The sequence below is a fragment of the Rattus norvegicus genome, chromosome Y (genome assembly GCF_021556685.1).
Source record: "Rattus norvegicus strain SHRSP/BbbUtx chromosome Y, alternate assembly SHRSP_T2T, whole genome shotgun sequence".
Taxonomy (NCBI): Eukaryota; Metazoa; Chordata; class Mammalia; order Rodentia; family Muridae; genus Rattus; species Rattus norvegicus.
In genome coordinates this window covers 6,150,795-6,168,926 of record NC_141555.1, presented here as the reverse complement: position 1 = coordinate 6,168,926, position 18,132 = coordinate 6,150,795, and the positions used below count along the sequence as shown (strand labels likewise).

The 18,132-nt window shown below is 37.2% G+C and overlaps 1 protein-coding gene across 1 annotated transcript in view; it reads right to left on the bottom strand.

The window, feature by feature from the left end:
* The window catches only part of LOC134484322 (uncharacterized), a 170,209-nt gene that overhangs the window by 88,291 nt on the left and 63,786 nt on the right, over positions 1–18,132 (bottom strand). The window contains exon 4 of the mRNA XM_087601388.1: positions 4,106–4,230. Coding sequence (XP_087457514.1) covers positions 4,106–4,120 — 15 coding nt within the window. The 5' untranslated portion in view covers positions 4,121–4,230. The remainder of the gene's footprint in view (positions 1–4,105; positions 4,231–18,132) is intronic.

Genomic DNA, 18,132 nt, shown 5'->3' with positions numbered 1-18,132 from the left:
GACCATTTTGCCATTCAATTGAATTTTACACATTCAATGCAATCTCCATCAAAATTCCTACTCACTTCTTTAATAGAGATGAAAAGATCAATTTGCAAATTTATTTGGAATAAGAAAAAGCCAGGATAGCTAAAACTATCCTCCACAAGAAAAGAACTTCTGTGGGAATCATCACCCCTTAACTCAAGCAGTATTACAGAACAATTGTGATAAATACTTCATGGTATTGGTAAAGAGACAGATGGATAGACCAGAGAAATTGAAGTGAAGACCCAGAAATAAACCCACACACCTATCATTTGATACTTGGCGAAGGAGATAAAAACCATTCAAAGGAAGAAACATAACATTTTCCAAAACTAGTGCTGGTTCAACTGGAAGTCAGCATGTAGAAGAATGCAAATTATCTCATTTTTATGACCATGCACAAAGCTTAAGTCCAAGTGAATCAAGGACCTACAAATCAAACCAGATACACTTAAACTAATTGAAGAAAAGGTGGAGAAGAGTCTTGAAAACAAGGGCACAGGAGAAAATTTCCTGAACAAAAGTTATGCTCTAAGATCAAGAATTGACAAATAAAATCTCATAAAACAGCAAAGCTTCTGTAAGGCAAAAGACACCGTATTAGGACAAAATGGCAACCAACAGATTGGGATAAGATTTTTACCAATTCTATATCTGATAATGGGTAATATCCAAAGTATACAAAGAACTTAAGAAGTTAGACTCTAGAAAGCATAAAAACCCTATTAAAAATGGGGTACAGTGAGTTACAAAACATTCTCAGCTGAAGGTTATCAAATGGCCAAAAAACAACTAAATAAATGTTCAACATCCTCAGTCATCTGGGAAATTTAAATCAAAACAAATCTGAGATTCCACCTCACAACAGTCAGAATGGCTAAGATATAAATCTCAGGTGACAGCAGATGCTGGCGAGGATGTGGATAAAGAGGAACACTCCTCCACTGTTGGTTGGATTGCAGACTTGTACAACACTTTTGAAGGTTCCTCAGAATATTGGACATTCCATGACCTGAGGACTCAGCAATTCCTCTCTTGGGCATATACCCAAAAGATGGTCAAAAATACAACAGAGAAATATATTCAGCTATGTTCATAGCAGCCTTATTTAAAATAGCCAGAAGCTGTAAAGAACCCAGATGCCCTTCAACAGAGGAATGGATACAGAAAATGTGGTGCATCTACACTACAGAATATTACTCAGCTATCAAAACAATGACTTCATGAAATTCATAGTCAAATAGAATGAACTAGATAATATCATCCTGTGTGAGGTTACTCTATTAAAGTAAAACACACTTGGTATGCGTTCATTGATAAGTAGATATTATCCAAAAAGCTTGAATTACCCATCATGCAATACACAGACCACATGAAACTCAAGAAGGATGAGTAAAATGAAGATGTTTCACTCCTTCTTTAAAACGGGAACCAAAATACTAATAGGAGAAGATAAGGAGGCAAAGTTTATAACAAAGACTGAAGGACCTGCCACTCAGAGCCTGACACACATGTAGCCCATACATATACAGACACCAAAACTAGATAAGATGGATGAAGCTAAGAAGTGCAGGCTGACAATGACTGGATATTGATCCCTCCTGAGAGACACAACCAGAATATGTCAAATATAGACCCCTGTTTGAGGAATTAGAGAAAGGATTGAAAGAGCTGAAGGGATTTGAAACCAAATAATAACAATGCCAACCAACCAGAGCTTCCAGGGACCAAACCACAACAGAAAGAATATACATGGACTGACTCATTGTTCCAACTGCATATGTAGCAAAGGATTGCCTTGCTGAAAACAATGAAATGAGAAATTCTTGTTTCTGCCAAGGTTGGAGCCCCAGTGTAGGGGAACGTGGGGAGGTGTGGGGAGGCTGTGGGTGGGGGATGTGAACACTGTTATAGAAGGGTAGGGAGAAAGGTTAAGGGGCTTATTGACTGGAAAACTGGAAGGGGAATTACATTCGAAATGTAAATAATATCCAACAAGGAGAGAGAGAGAGAGAGAGAGAGAGAGAGAGAGAGAGAGAGAGAGAGAGAGAAAGAGAGAGAGAAAGAGAGAGGGGAGGAGGGGGAGCAGGAGGGGGAGAGGGAGAGAAGAAGAAGAAGTAGAAGTAGAAGAAGAAGAAGAAGAAGAAGAAGAAGAAGAAGAAGAAGAAGAAGAAGAAGAAGAAGAAGAAGAAGAAGAAGTAGTAGAAGAAGAAGGAGTTTAATCAGAAAGAAAACTAAACTTCCATTCTTCCCCATTCCCTGTCTTCCTCACCTGTTGTTTAGTCAATCATGTTAGTTAGATGTTATAAGTGTAATTTCTGGTGTTACTTTGACACACCATCTCATAGTAAACTTTAGTCTCTTACATTCTTCTCCCACCCTCTCTTCTAATGTTCCTCAGCCTTGAATCAACTGACATTTTGTAGATAGAGCCATTGAGACTGGATTTGAAGTTTCTATCCTGCATTTTGAATGGCTGGGATTTTTACTGTGATCTTTGTTGCAGAGACTGTAATTATTCTGTATATAAGGACACATGGCTTTGATTGTTGTTAGGTATGGTACTGGCTTAAGTAAGTAAGGGCTATACATTCTCCCCCATAACCACAGCTTCAATAACCTTATATACGTGGCTAAATAACCAGTACCATCCATATTCATTGAACAGGACTTAAGAAAAATTAGAGAGCAGTTGGCTATCACCAAGCTATTTATACCACTGAACTGCCTTTATATTTATGCTGCCATTTTGATCATTGTGTTTTACAGGCATGATGTGAACAATCACTTGAAAGTGATAAGACTGATGATTGTTATTACATGTTATAGTACAAATTCGACCTGTGCCTGGCACATCTTCCTGTACTAGAGTATTGACTTTCTGATAGGCAGGAGGATGTAAATATTAAATTTAGTCTTAACTAAAAAAAGGAAATTATAATTTTCCTGCTATAGCACGTTTAATTAATTGAAGCAAAATAAAATCTATTTACCTCATATTGGGGAAATATCATTTAACAATATAATCCTAACTCCTTTTAAGTGATTAAAAGTCACAGATAGTTGGTAGCTGTCATACTGTGTAAAACTGGTATCAGAATTGTGACGATGAAATATTCTCTTTTTTATGCAAATGCATAGTAATAATGAACAATATTATGTACCAAGCTTCATGCTTTAGGTAACTAATTGCATGTATTCAATTGTATCTAGGATAATTTCATATTAGCTAGGTGTCAAATGCATAATAATTATGATTAAATTATTAATTAAATAGTAAAATAAGCATACTAGAGTTTCCAAGTGGACATGGAAAATAAAATATATTAGAATAATCAAAAATATTTATTAAAAGCCAAATGATGAAAACATTGTATATATAAAAGCAGCCTGGAGCTATATGTCACCTTAAAGTGTTATAGTATGTTCCAGTGAGGTGGTTTAGCAGATAAAATTTCATGCCTTGAAAAACCAAGGACCTAAATTTGATTCCTACCCATATATGTTTGGAAGACTTCTATATTCACTAAATGACCACATCACATAAAAGCTTACACAGAATATTAATAATGAGACTAATGAGAACAATAATAATAAGAAAAAGAAAAAAAAACAAAACTCTAGGAACATTTTAAAGAAATAATGTATTGGCCTTAAAATAGAAAATACAACACATTTTCTTAGTAGATTAACTATTCATAGAAAAACTAAAAGGTTTTTACTGCATTCTATTTGAAAGGAAAAACACATCAGATGGATTGTGTAAAGAAAGAGAGAACTGCAAACTGTAAAATTAATATAGTCATTGCAGAGGAAAGAAACAGACTCTAACCCAAGGTTATATAGCAAACATTTGAAGGATTTACTGCAAAATATTAACATATTTAATCCAACACATCTTACGATGATAAAGAAAGAAAACTGGAAAAAATAATGCCTGAATGTAATCATAGCACTTAAAATGTGGCAAGATATCTCAAGTTCAAAGATACCCTGAAATACATCAGAAATTTATAAATAGGTTAATTTATTATGGAATAAATACTGTAGTATTAGCTTAGTGGTTAAGAGCACTTACTGTTCTTAAGAGCATACACGTTCAGTTTCCAACATCCATGAAGCCACTTGCAACCAGCTGAAAAAGCAGCTCCAGGGGATATCAATCTTCTGGTCTCCCAGGTGCCTGTGTTCATTTACACAAATCTATAAATAGACGTTCACACATAACAGATCATTAAAATAACAAGATTCATGAATGTATTTTCTGCATAAATTATGAATAATAAGCCTTCTACATAGCAAACATAATTGATGCAATGTAGTAAGTAAGCAGACAATTCGCAAATAGTATGAAGAGTAAATTAAGGATTAATGCTTACATAGTTCAGTAACCATAAAATGCTAAACTTCACGATTTAATTGCAATGTGGATGTTAAAAAGAATCTAGCATTTGAATTTATGAGTGAAATTATTTTATAAATTATTTTATTTATTTACATTCCTGCCATTGTACACTCTCCTCCCACAGTTACTCATCCCATTCCATCTCTTGCTTCCCTGACTCCAAGAGGATGTTCCCCAGATCCTGCCAGGCACCATAATCCCTGTGGCCTCAAGTCTCTCAAGGATTAGGCCAGACAAGGCAGTCCTCTGCTATACATGTGTGAGGGCCTCAGATCACCTTGTGTATCCTGACTAGTTGGTGGTTCAGTGTCTGGGAGATCTCGTCCTTCCGGATTAGTTGAGACTGCTGGTCTTCCTATAGAGGTTGCCCTCTACTTCAACTTCGTCAATCCTTCCCCTAATTCAAAAACTGAAAGAACTCAGAGACTGATACCATTTTAAAATATATGTATCATTTAATATTGAATTGGATAGTATGGGTTCTTTCATATAAAATTGATGGCAATATGTATTTATTATATTCTTTTGAGATAAAATTTGGCAGTATTTATACAAGTATTACATTACTTAACATCATTCCAACAACGTGTTTTGTAATATATACAAAATATAAGGTAAATAATTATCACTGAGTACAGTGCCTAAGTCAGTGTCCATGCTGATTTTCTGTAGCAAACTTTAGTTAATGAAAATGAAAATAATCTGAATGCCACCTTTAGGTTATTATTTAAACAAGTGAGCAGACTACCATTTATTAAATGCATGTTGTTCCATGAAGAAATCTCCCATGCACATGTATTCAAGATATATCGGTAAATGAAAAACAAATGACAGTATATTTCATTATGTAATCAAACTTCATAAACAGAAGACTTACACATATTCTATAATTCTGTCAATGTAGAGTAAACCTGCTACAAGAGCATGGGAGACAGTAGAGAGAACACTGGGAGTTCTAGGTCAATTTGAGCTACACAATGAGACCCAATTTTAAAAACAAATAGATCAGATTTGAAAGAAAGTCTGCCTAACCTTTCTTAGTGGTTACATTAGGATGTTTTAAGAAAGCAAGTTATTCTTTGACAATTCCATACATGCACAACACATGTATGGAAGCCCTCTACCTTCCCAATCTCCTATCTGTCCCAACCAACCTACCATCTTTAGAACAAATACCCATAGCAGGTGTATGTCTTTTATCTCTTTGCTTCATGAGCCCCTGGATTTAAACTGAGCCTCTTCTGTGAACATGGGCAAGAAGCTATACACTTAACAATTGGTAAGACACCCGTGGCTACATCATTTTCTATTCTCCAGCACTGTGCTTAGTTCCATTGAATAGTCAGGGTCAATATTATATAGGGTCTGTTCAGATAGATGTAACTATTGTGAGTTCCTGAGTGCCACAACTATATCATGCTCAGAGGACAGCATCTCACAGATATCCTTACCTATTAATTAGCGCTTGAAAGAGGCCAAGCCCTGCATATCACCTAATCTCTAAACTGGAAGTTATCTCCAATGGTGAATCATTTGAAAATGAAAACTTACTTTTCTCCAAGGGAATCTCACTGGGTACCTAAACTATTTTAAGGGTAGACTGCGTATAAAGCACTAAGGGAAATGAACATCATCTTTGGAGTATCCTTCTCTCATAATGGGTCAGGAGTTTTCCTTCAGAATGTTTTTTCCTTTTGTTTTTTGTTTATTTTTCTAGCAATTTTTACTCTGTATGTTTTGTGTATATATTTTCCTGGTTTTATGTTTCCATGGAATTCCTGAGTGTGTGAATGTAAGTCTGGGTCTCTGTGTCTGTACCTGATTCTTGTACCTTGTATTGGCTGTTTTCTATCTGCTTGTTTTGTTCTACTCCAGTTCAGTAACTTTCATTTTATTTTTATCCCTTAGGTGACTGTTTGTTTTCTAGTGAGAGTCAGAAGAATGTAGTTACAGATGACAGCAGAAGAATAGAAGAAGGGGGGCAATAGAGGGAAGGGAAATCATAATTCAAATATATTGCATGAAAAGGTCTAATTTTAAGAAAAGAATTTTAAAAACATACTTTCTAGGGCCTGTCTACCCCCTTTTCTCAAAGTCCTAACTAATTTCATATTAAAAGTTAATGAAAATATTTTAAACCCTTTCCAAAGCACAGAAAATTATTTGTTTACAGCCAATCTGGAACTGCTACTATGGGAGTGAAGCTTCTGTAGAGTTGCAATAATGCAGAAAGAAAGTCTTTAAATGCTCTCAGAGATATTAGTCCACTGAAGTCCAGTGGGAGTTTCACATGATGGATCTTACAAATTTTCAATGGGAAGATATACATTTTTGATACTTCAGTTTTCATGAATTCTTCAAGATCAAATTAAAAGCTATATGCGATACAATCATGGAGTAGGTATGATCCTTTGATATTTTAAAAATTAACCCAAATAATACTAAAATACCATTAATAAATCAGAATATATATTATCCTAAGCCCATATCAATATGACAATGAAGAAAAAGATATAGATGTGTATCAGTGGAAAAAGTGGAAAAGCTGTTTCTGGAGAGGCACTATTTTATTTCTGGGACAATTTCACTTCATTGGTAGATGGGTTAAATCAAAGTCTGTTAATGAAGGTATGCAGTAAAAGACCATTCTCTCAGTACGGGACTCTCAAACCCTGATGTATAGAGATCTAGCATTTCAATCAGTCATCTGAAGTAAATGTGGCAATGTCTTTAAAACAGTATAATGATTGTAAAGGGCTTAGTGTTCATCAACATCTCTTCTTCAAGCAGAATACTTCTCATTTCATTCTTTGGTGTAACAAAATTCCAAATTCAATATCATGTAAATTAGATGATGATGGTGATGCTGATGTGGATGGTGGTGGTGGTGGTGGTGGTGGTGGTGGTGGTGGTGGTGGTGGTGGTGATGGTGGTGTTTGTGGTGGTGGTGAAGATGATGAAGAAGAAGTTCAAAACGATCTTTTGGGACAGAGAAAAAAGCCCATTCTATTTTCAGTGTTTTTCCTACCTTTAGTGTGTCTAGGATCGACAGTGAAAAACAATCTATTTTAAGTGCTAGTTTGGGAAGGAAGATGTTTAAGCTCATCAATACCCCACCAAACAACAGAAGAGAAAGCAAATTTTGTCATGAGAAATTTATATCTCTTCTCACAAGAAACTCTTATCATAACCATAGCAATGAATCAGTTTAATTTTGTGATGCAGCAAACTGCCTTTCAGAGTTTAGCTAATTAATATAAAGTGATCATTTACAGAGTGCAATCCCTGGCTGTCAGGACCAAAGCCCATGGATTTTAGATCTTGTTGTACTAGGATTCTAAAAATGAATGACATAATCGATGGCAACGTGCAACCATGAAAGTCTTACCATATAAGTCACAGAGAAACCATATTATATTCTGTGTATCAGGTTAGAAATTTTATATTCATATGTATTCAGAGTTTCAAAAAGTAAAATGATTGAGGTTAAGAACAAGGCATTTTTTGGTTTGCATTTAAATCTCTAGTGTGCAGTTTGGTTTTGGTGGATCATTACACAGTGTTTCATTTTATTTTATTTGAACTGGTGATATAAGTTAACTGTACAGATTAACGAGCCTCAGTTTGATATTTCCATAATGCAGACAGCATGCACTGGACCAATTTAACTACGTTTTTTCACTGACATTTCTGCAACTTACAAAACTTAGGATACTCTATTCTACTTTTAGGGAAAAAATGATTTCCATAGGATATAAAAATCCTTAATATATTTTTAGAACTTTTTTATTTTAGAATTTTTATTTATTCTTCACACATGTACACAATGTACCTTTATCACACCGATCCTTAACTTGGTTTACTCTCTCTGGATACATTCTATTTCTAGTTTCATGTTCTTCATATTTTCCTGTTTTATTTTCTTTATAATCCATTGGTTCACTGAGTACTGCCTCCTGGGATCTTCCCTAATTCATTGACTTAATTGTGTACAGAACTTGTGCATACGACTGTGGATGGAGTGAGTCCATAGGTCCAATAATTGTGTCATGTCTAGATGTCACGATTGCATCCTCCCGCTCCTCACATTCTGCCTTCTCCTTTTCTGCAATGTTTCTCTAGCCTCATGCTCAGCTTTCTACCTCTCACGGTCTAAGCACTTATACCTGTTACACAGATCTACAGTAATTGCTGCCCAGTACACCTATACTTTTCTCTGATCGCAGCTCATAAAAGCAGTAATGTATGGACAAAAACACTAAGAATTGGAAGGCTGTTTGACAACATGGCCATTTATCAAAACAGGAATAGTAGGATCCTGTGTATTGCCATGTGAGCCATGGGAAAACTGTGACTGTGTTTATAATATGACATCTTACTTTCCTGCTATAGAAGAGGCTTCAAAGTAAAAAAAAAAACAGCAGTTGCCCACATTCATAAGATTTACATAATTGTCTTCATACTTCTGAATTTTCAACTGGCACAGTAATATCTAGTTTTATCAATATCCATGCCAATGATATAATTTTGCTCTTTTGATGGTTAAATAAAGGTCTAGTGACTATATAATTTATTTTTACAATTTTGTAACACTGATATAGTGAACAGTGAGAAGGTAAAGACATTCATGGATTTATAACTGGGATAGACAGATTCCTTCAGGTACATATTCCTTCAGTGGTACTATTGAATCACACATAATTTCAGTTTTATATTAATTTCTTTAAAAGTTATATTAAATTTTAGACCCAACAAACATATACCAGGGTTCTTTGTTCCAGCAAAACTATACAAACACTTTCATTTGTATTTGTACTTCACCAACAATTTGTGGGTTTAGTTTTTTTTCATGAAATTTTTAATAATTACTGTGCCATTATTTAAGCATTTATTCAAATATATAGCATATTTAATTGCATTACTTTATTTCTGAAGAATAAGATATTGTGTATCGTATAGATATGATCCATGTGTCAGATAAAGAGCCAGTAAAGTTTTCTTTTCTCCATCATTATTAACTTGGTATCTCTTAATGACACTCCCTTGTGTAGATGTGACATATTTCCTGTATCTTTTCCTCTTTTGTAGAGCATCTTGGTTCTATCCAGCTTCTGGCTATTATAAATAAGGCTGCTATGAACATAGTGGAGCATGTGTCTTTGTTATATGTTGGGGCATCTTTTGGGTTTATGCCCAAGAGAGGTGTAGGTGGGTTTTCAGATAACTCAATGTCCAATTTTCTGAGGAACCTCCAGACTGATTTCCAGAACGGTTGTACCAGTCTGCAATCCCACCAACAATGGAGGAGTGTTCCTCTTTCTCCACATCCTCGCCAGCATTTGCTGTCCCCTGAGTTTTTGATCTTAGCCATTCTGTCTGGTGTGAGTAGAATTCTCAGGGTTGTTTTGATTTGCATTTCCCTTATGAATATAGATGCTGAATATTTCTTTAGGTATTTCTCTGCCATTCGATATTCTTCAGCTGGGAATTCTATGTTTTGCTCTGAACCCCATTTTTCAATAAGGTTATTGTCTCCTGCAGTCTAACTTCATGGGTTCCTTGTACATTTTGGATTTAAGCCCTCTATCTGTTGTAGGATTGGTAAAGATCATTTTTCAACCTGCCATTTTGTCCTATCAGCAATGTCCTTTGCCTTACAGAAGTTTGCCAGTTTTATGACATTTGTTGATTCTTGATCTTAGAACATGAGCCTTTGGTGTTTTGTTGAGGAAATTTTCTCCAGTGCCCATGTGTTCGAGATGTTTCCCCACTTTTTCTTTTATTAGTTTGAGTGTATCTGGGTTGAAGGGGAGGTCCTTGATCCAGTTGGACTTAAGCTTTCTACAAGTCAGTAAGCATGGATTAATTGCCTTCTTCCACATGCTGATCCCCAGTTGAATCAACACCATTTGCTTAAAATGCTATCTTTTTTTCCATTGTATGGTTTTGGCTCCTTCCTCAAAAATTAAGTGCCCATGGTGTATGGGTTCATTTCTGGGTCTTCAATTCTATTCCACTGGTTTATTTGCCTGCCTCTGTCTCATAACCTTGCAGTTTTTGTCACTGTTGCTCTGTAATAATGCTTGAGTTCAGGGATAGTGATTCCCAAGGAAGTCCTTCTATTGTTGAGGACAGTTTTAGCTATTCTGTGTTTTTTGTTATTCCAGATGAATTTATGACTTGTTCTGTCTAACTCTATGAAGAATTGGACTGGAATGTTGATGGGGTTTGGAATGAACTGTATATCGCTTTTGGTATAATGGCCATTTTTCCTATATTAATGCTGCCAGTCCATGAGCATGGGAGATATTTCCATCTTCTGGAATCTTCTTCAGTTACTTCAGAGATTTGAGTTTCTTCTTATACAGATATTTTACTTGCATGGATAAAGAAACCCTGAGATATTTTATATTATTTGGGGATATTGTGATGGGTGTCATATCCCTAGTTTCTTTCTCTGCTTGTTTAGCTTGTGTGCAGAGTTATTTTTATACACAGCCACTTTGCTGAAATTGTTTATCAGGCTTAGTAATTCTCTTGTGGTACTTTTGAGGTCACTAAGTATACTATCATATCATCTACAAACAGTGCTATTTTGACTTCTTCCTTTCCAATCTATATCCCTTTGACCTCCTTTTGTTGTCTGCTTCCTCTGACTAAGACGTCTAAAACTATATTGAATAAATTGTTAGAGAGTGAGCAGCTTTTTCATGTCCCTGATTTTAGTGGGATTGCTTCATGTTTCTCTCCATTTAGTTTAATGTTAACTACTGGTTTGCTGTATATGTTTAGGAAAGGTCCTTAACTTCCTATTCTTTCCAGGTCTTTTATCATGAAGGGGTGTTGAATTTTGTCAAATTTTGTCAAATGGTTTCTCAGTATTGAAATAAAAGGATCATTGGGTTTTTATCTTTGAGTGTGATTATATAATGGATTACATTGATGGTTTCCATATACAAAACCATCCCTGCATGCCTGGGATAAAACATACTTGATCAGGATGGATGATTGTTTTGATGTGTTCTTTGACTCATTTTGCAAAACTTTTATCCAGTATTTTTACATCGATATTCATAAGGGAAATTTATCTGAAGTTTTCTTTTTTTGTTGGGTCTTTGTGTGGTTTAGGTATGAGTAATTGTGGCTTCATAAAAGGAAATCGATACTGCTCCTCCTGTTTCAATTTTGTGGAACAGTTTGGACAGTATTGGTATGAAATATTCTATGAATTTTGGATAGATTTCTGCAATAAATCCATCTGATCCTTGACTCTTTTTGTTTGGGAGGCTTTTAATGATTGCTTTTATTTAGCTTTGGTACTTGGCATTAGTGTAGAAATTTGTCCTTTTTCTCCAGATTTTCAGGTTTTGTTAAATATAGGCTTTTTTAGGACGATCTGATTACTTTTTTAGTTTGCTCTTATTTTGCTGTTATGTCTACCTTTTCATTTCTGATTTTGTTAATTTGGACAAACTCTGTTTGCCCTCTCATTAGACTGGCTGTGGATTACTGTATCCTGTTGATTTTCTCAAAGATCCAGCTTTTGGTTCTGTTCATTCTTTGTATAGTCTCCTTTTTCTACTTGGTTGATTTTAGATCTGAGTTTAATTATTTCCTGCCTTCTATGACTCCTGCACATATTTGCTTCTAAATGTTCTAGAACTTTTAGGTGTGCTGTCAAGTTGCTGATGTCTGATCTCTTCTGTTTCTTTATGCAGGCACTCAGAGCTATGAGTTTTCCTTTTAGCACAGCTTTCATTGTGTCCCAAAAGTGTGTGTATATTGTACCTTCATTTTCATTAAATTATAAGAAGTCTTTAATTTCTTTCATGTCTTTCATTTCATTCTTGACCAAGTTATCATTGAGTACAGCATTGTTCAACTTCCATATATATATATATATATATATATATATATATGTGGGTGTTCTTTCCTAATTGTTATTGAAGAACAGCCTTAGCCCATGGTGGTCTGATAAGATGCATTGGAGTTTTTTTCTATCTTTGTGTATCCTTTGAAGCCTGGAATTTGACTGATTATATGATCAGATTCGGAGAAAGTGTCATGAAGTGGTGAGAAGAAGTTATATCCTTTTTTTGTATGATAGAATGTTCTAAAACATGTTAACTCCATTTGGTTTATACCTACTGTTAGTCTTTCTATGTCTATGTTTAATTTCAGTTTGTGTGATCTGTCTACTAATGAGAGTAGGGTGTTGAAATCTCCTACTATTATTGTTTGCCGTGCAATATGTTCTGTGTTCTTTAGTTAGGTTTCTTTTATGTATGTAGGTGCCCTTGTATTTGGAGCATAGATATTTATGATTTCGATTTCAACTTAGTGGATTTTTCCTTTGATGAATATGAAGTGTACTTCCTTATGCATTTTGATGACTTTTGGTTGAAAGTCGATTTTATATGATATTTGAATGGCTACTCCAGCTTGCTTCTTTAGAAAGTTTGCTTGGAAAGTTGTTTTCCAGCCTTTTACTCTGGGGTAGTGTCCGTCTTTTTCACTGAGGTGTGTTTGCTGTACTGCAAAATGCTGTGTCCTCATTACATATCCAGTGTGCCCATCTGTGGCGTTTTAGTGGTGAATAGATTCCATTATTGTTGAGAGATATTAAGGAGTAGTGATGGTCACTTTATGTTATTTTCATAATTGGAGGTTAGTTTATGTTTGTGTGCCTCTCCTCGTTGTTGTGAAAAGATTGATTTCTTGCTTTATCTATTATTTTACTTGACTCCTTGTGTTGGTGTTTCCCTGTTAGTGTCCTTTGTAGGAATGGATATGTAGAAAGATATTGTGTAAATTTGGTTTTGTCATGGAATATCTTGGTTTCTTCATCTATGTTAATTGAGAGTTTTGCTGGATACAGTATCCTGGGCTTGCTGTTTTGTTCTCTTAGTGTCTGTATGACATCTGTCCAGGATCTTCTGGCTTTCATAGTCTCTGGTGAAAATTCTGGTGTAATTCTGATAGGTTTGTCTTTATATGTTATTTGATCTTTTCCCTTACTGCTTTTAATATTTTTAATTTGTTTTTCACATTTTGTGTTTTGACTATTATGTGATGATAGGGTTTCCTTTTCTGGTCCAGTATATATGCACTTCAGTAGGCTTTGTGTATGTTTATGGGCATCTCTTTCTTTAGATTATGGAAGTTTTATTCTATAATTTTATTGAAGAAATTACTGTCCCTTGATGTTGCCAGTCTTCACTCTCTTCTATACCTGTTATCCTTAGCTTTCATCTTCACATTGTGTCCTGGATATCCTGTATGATTTTTGCTAGGTGCTTTTCGTTTCACATTATCTGTGACAGTTGTGTCAATGATTTCTATGGAATTTTCTGCTCCTTAGATTATGTCTTCTATCGCTTTTATCCTGGTGGTGATTCTCACATCAGTGACTCCTTGTTTCTTTCCTATGTTTTCCATTTCCAGGGTTGTCTTCCTTGTGCTTTCTTTATTGTTTCTATTTCCATTTTTAACTCCTGGATGGTTTTGTTTATTTCCTTCTCCTGTTTTGCTCTTTTTCCAGTAGTACATTAAGGTAGATTTGAGTTCCCTCTTTCATGGATTCTACTTTTTTGCCTCTGTATTTTCTGTTGTCCTGTATTTTCTTAAGGGAGTTATTTATGACCTTCTTAACATCCCCCATCGTCATGATAAAATGTGAATTTAAATCTAGATCTTGCTTTCCTTATATCTTTAAATATCCAGTGTTTGCTTTGGTGGGAGATTTCGGCTCTGATGAGCCCAAGTAGTCTTGATTTCTGTTGTTTTCATTCCTGTGCTTGCCTCTAGCTATCAGGTTGTCTCTGGATTTAGCTTGTCTTGCTCTTTCAGACAGTGGCTGGACCATCCTCTAGCCTCATGTGTCAGGACTGCTTTAGGCCTGTTTTCCTTTTTTTTTCTCCCAGTTAGGGGAACAGAGTATTCTGCTCTCATGCATGCATTTGCTCCTGTCCACTGGCTTTGAGATGTCCCTGTGGGCAGGAACCAGAAGGAACTTCCCATACTTCTCCTAGGTACTTCTGTGGGGAGAGGAGGCACAGAAGGCCCAAGGTGTTTTCCTCTTGAGTCAGGAATCTAGGCAGAGAATGGTCTCCTCTTGTTTCCCAGGAGTGTCTGCTCCCCTGAAGGTCTAGTACCCCACACTCAGGATTTTTGTGCAGGGAGTTATTTGACCAGTTCTGTTCAGATCCAGGCACAGTCTGGAACATGGTGCTCCTGCAGTTTTACTCCTCCTGTATTCCTGTGTTCAGAGGCACTATGCTATTTTATCTTGGGCCAGAGATGTGGGTATTGGTGGGCACAAGTGGCAGTCTCTGTTCTGTGTAGGCCCAGTACTGCCCACACTCCTGGGTGGTCAGCTCTCCCACAGCATCTAGAAGCAGGGAACCCTGGGCCGGGATCAGGTTCAGGAGCCAGCTAGAAACTGGAAGTGCCTGGTCCCAGAGGAGTTCTGACTTTGTATGTCCCAAGTCCACCAGTCAGGTCAGTTAGAGCAGAAAAGTTGGACTCACCTCTGGTCTCAGGCCTGAACTCTCTTGTTGGGCTGACTTTCAGCTTTCCATGACGGCTGCAACCAGAAATGTCCTGGCCCTACTGCTCCTAGGTCCCTATGCACATGAGGCCCAGATGAAGCTAGGTGTTTTTTCCCGAGTTAGGAATATGAGTAGAGTTCTCAGGGGTTTCTGCCCCTCTTAGGGTCTGAGACGTCCCCACCCCACATGGGATTTTGATGTAGAATACTGTTTGGACCAGTTCAGATCCAGGTGTACTTTGGACTGCAGGGCTCCTGCAGCTTGACTGCTCCTATATTCATATGTCCAGAGGCAATATGCAGTTTCCTCTTGGGCTAGGGATGTGGCCTAAGGTGGACAGAAGTGGTAATCTCTCCTTCCCTGAGGTCACAGTATTGCCTGCTCTTCTGGGTGATCAGCTCTCTGTCCCACAGAGTTTCCAAAGGAGTTACAAATGTTCATTCCCTATCCTACAGGTCTCCAATCTTTCCAAATCTCCTCCAAAGTGTGTTGGAGTAGACCCCTCTCATTAAGGGGAGGTACAACAGGCCCCATCAGACAAATAGGGCTGCAAAACTTCTCTTAAAGATAATCTCTTTGATTTCTCATATTCCACAAATGGATTAAGTCCTGACACCTCTCCACAGGAGACTTTAATACCGTTGACAGCTGTCAAAGCAGGGCAGAGAGGTATGTGCACTCACAAAGACAGTCAAAGATCTCCCCCATGTCCACCAAAGTACCTGATGCAATCTGCTTCAGGTAAAGTGAGTTTGAAACCTGATTCTGCTGACAAAGGGGATTTCAGAACTTCCCTATTAAATAAAGAGGACCTTCAAAGTCCTCCACTATTAAGTAATGGGCTTAAATCATCTCTTATTGTCCAAGGGAGACAAAGTGCAGTCACACTTCCCCAAGTGAACCTCATAACACACATACCAGCCCAAGCAGAGAAAAAACTTTCTGCATGTACACCATTAGATCAAGGACCATTGACAGTATCAGAAGGCACTCTTCAGAGTTCCACACCCATGCAAGATGTGGCAGAAAATTCTGAGTCTACCCATGGAACTCTTGTGCCTTGTGCACATAAAAAATGTGATCTTCCAACCTGACCATGTAGCCCAGTGCTTCCTTTGTCCCTATACAACAGAAATTATTCAAATATCCTCTACCACCAAAAAGGTCCCTCCTGACACGTCATCAGGCCCAAAAGAGCCAAGTTTGTCACAACACACAGTCAAAGAGCCATGCAGACTCCATATTTATACAATATGAAGAGAAGATAAAATATCCCCTTCCTCCTCAGGGGACTCTAGGTCATTCTGTCCTGAAAGGAGAGGCTCCAAAATTTTCCACATATACTAGAATTTCTACATATGCTAGAATTTCCCAAAACTGAGCAATATTTTCTGAGTAGGACTCTATCTCATAAAGAGACTGTTGGACAAGAAACACCTACAAAAGGAGTTCTACCCACAGTAACATATTTAGAAATGGCTTGTGGGTGTGACACATGTACAAAATATGTTCTAAGACATATTCCATCTGTAGAGAAGGTTATGGATCCAACCACATGTGAACGAGGAGTGGGGGAACATGATACGCAAACACCAGTGTCTGTAGCATACTCTACAGGTAAGGATAGGTATTCTGTCGATTCCATTTGTGCAAAAGAATGCATATGACCTCTGCAAACTTCACAGGAGGCTATAGGAACTTCCTTATCTCCTCAAGATCAGCCATCTTCCCCAACTACAGAAGAAGCTACACACTCTTCCAAATATACACAAATGGTTTCCAGTCCTTCTTTACACCCACAAGCAGACCCAGAACATCTGCCATATACGTCAAAGGCTTTGGATTTTACCTTATCTTCTGAAAGGGCTTTGGAACCTGTTTTGCCTATCAATCAGGCTAGGGAACCTGACACTTCTATACGAAAGTCTGTTTCCTCTTCTCCAGGAGAAGAAATTTTTCTTGGAACTTCCTCAATTACACAATGAAATCTAGAATAATCCTTATCTCCTCATGAGGCTCTCAGACCTCTCACATATGTCCATGATGCCCTAGGAGAGGTCACATCTCCAGAGGTAGCTCTAATACCTAACCCCCATTCTGATGTCAGTCAGGATTTCTACACATATACAGGGTACATTAAGACCTTCCTCATCTGAGAAAGATGTCTTAGGGCCTACTTCATCTGAACTGCATGCTTTACAACTATCCCCATCTACCCAAGGAGATTTATTTCACATGTCCACTCTGTGGAGAAAGAGTTGACATTCCCCCTCTACCAAAGTTGACCACAGGCATCCTGTTTGAACCAACAAATTTTTAAGATTTGATCCTTCTAATGGAGTCTTGAGAAATTTCTCCTCTAAGGAAGACAGTTTCAACCTTCCCCCTTCTGCCAAAAGGGATCTTGTGCCATCTTCTGCTGCCAAAGAGACACCAAAAGCTAAAACTGCTCCTCACCTGAGTCCCACACCTTCTCCATCTGTCGAAAGGGCCTTGGAATTTTCCAAAAATGACGAAGGAATTGTGAAAAGTTGCCAATCCTTACAAGGGAATGCTGGACATCCCATGTCGCCCAAAGATGCTCAAGTAACTCCTCCTTCTACCCAAAAGGCACGTGCACCATCTGCCCCAGAGTTTCAGGGAATTTCTTCACCCCTTTCAAGGGCTCCAGAAAGTGTTCTCAATGCTCAAAATGATTTGTCATTGTGAAAATTTGACTTCAAAAATACAAAACATTTTTTATGTTTCCAAAGGTCTGAAGGAAAGTCCACATCAAAAAAAATCATTTAGACCTTCTGCCATTAGCCCAATATATCAGAAAAATCCCATGTTATCTAAAGTGTCCAAAAATCAATCTGTCTCTAGCACTCTTCCTGGGAAACATTTACCATCTGCCATACAATCCCCAGGACAATCGAAATCTAAAAAGTGGTATTTAAAAACTTTTCCATCTGCCCAAAGGTCTTTAGGATGGTCAACAACTTCTCCAAGAGCTCGTTGAACCTAGAGAACAAAAGAATTAAAGCCATCTTCCCAGGGTGTTTTCCCAAGAACCACATATTTCTTCTTTTACTTTATACCAAGCAGAAGGCCAGCTTCCTTCTCCCCATCTCTGATCTCTTCAACCTATTTGTTCTCCATCCCAAATGG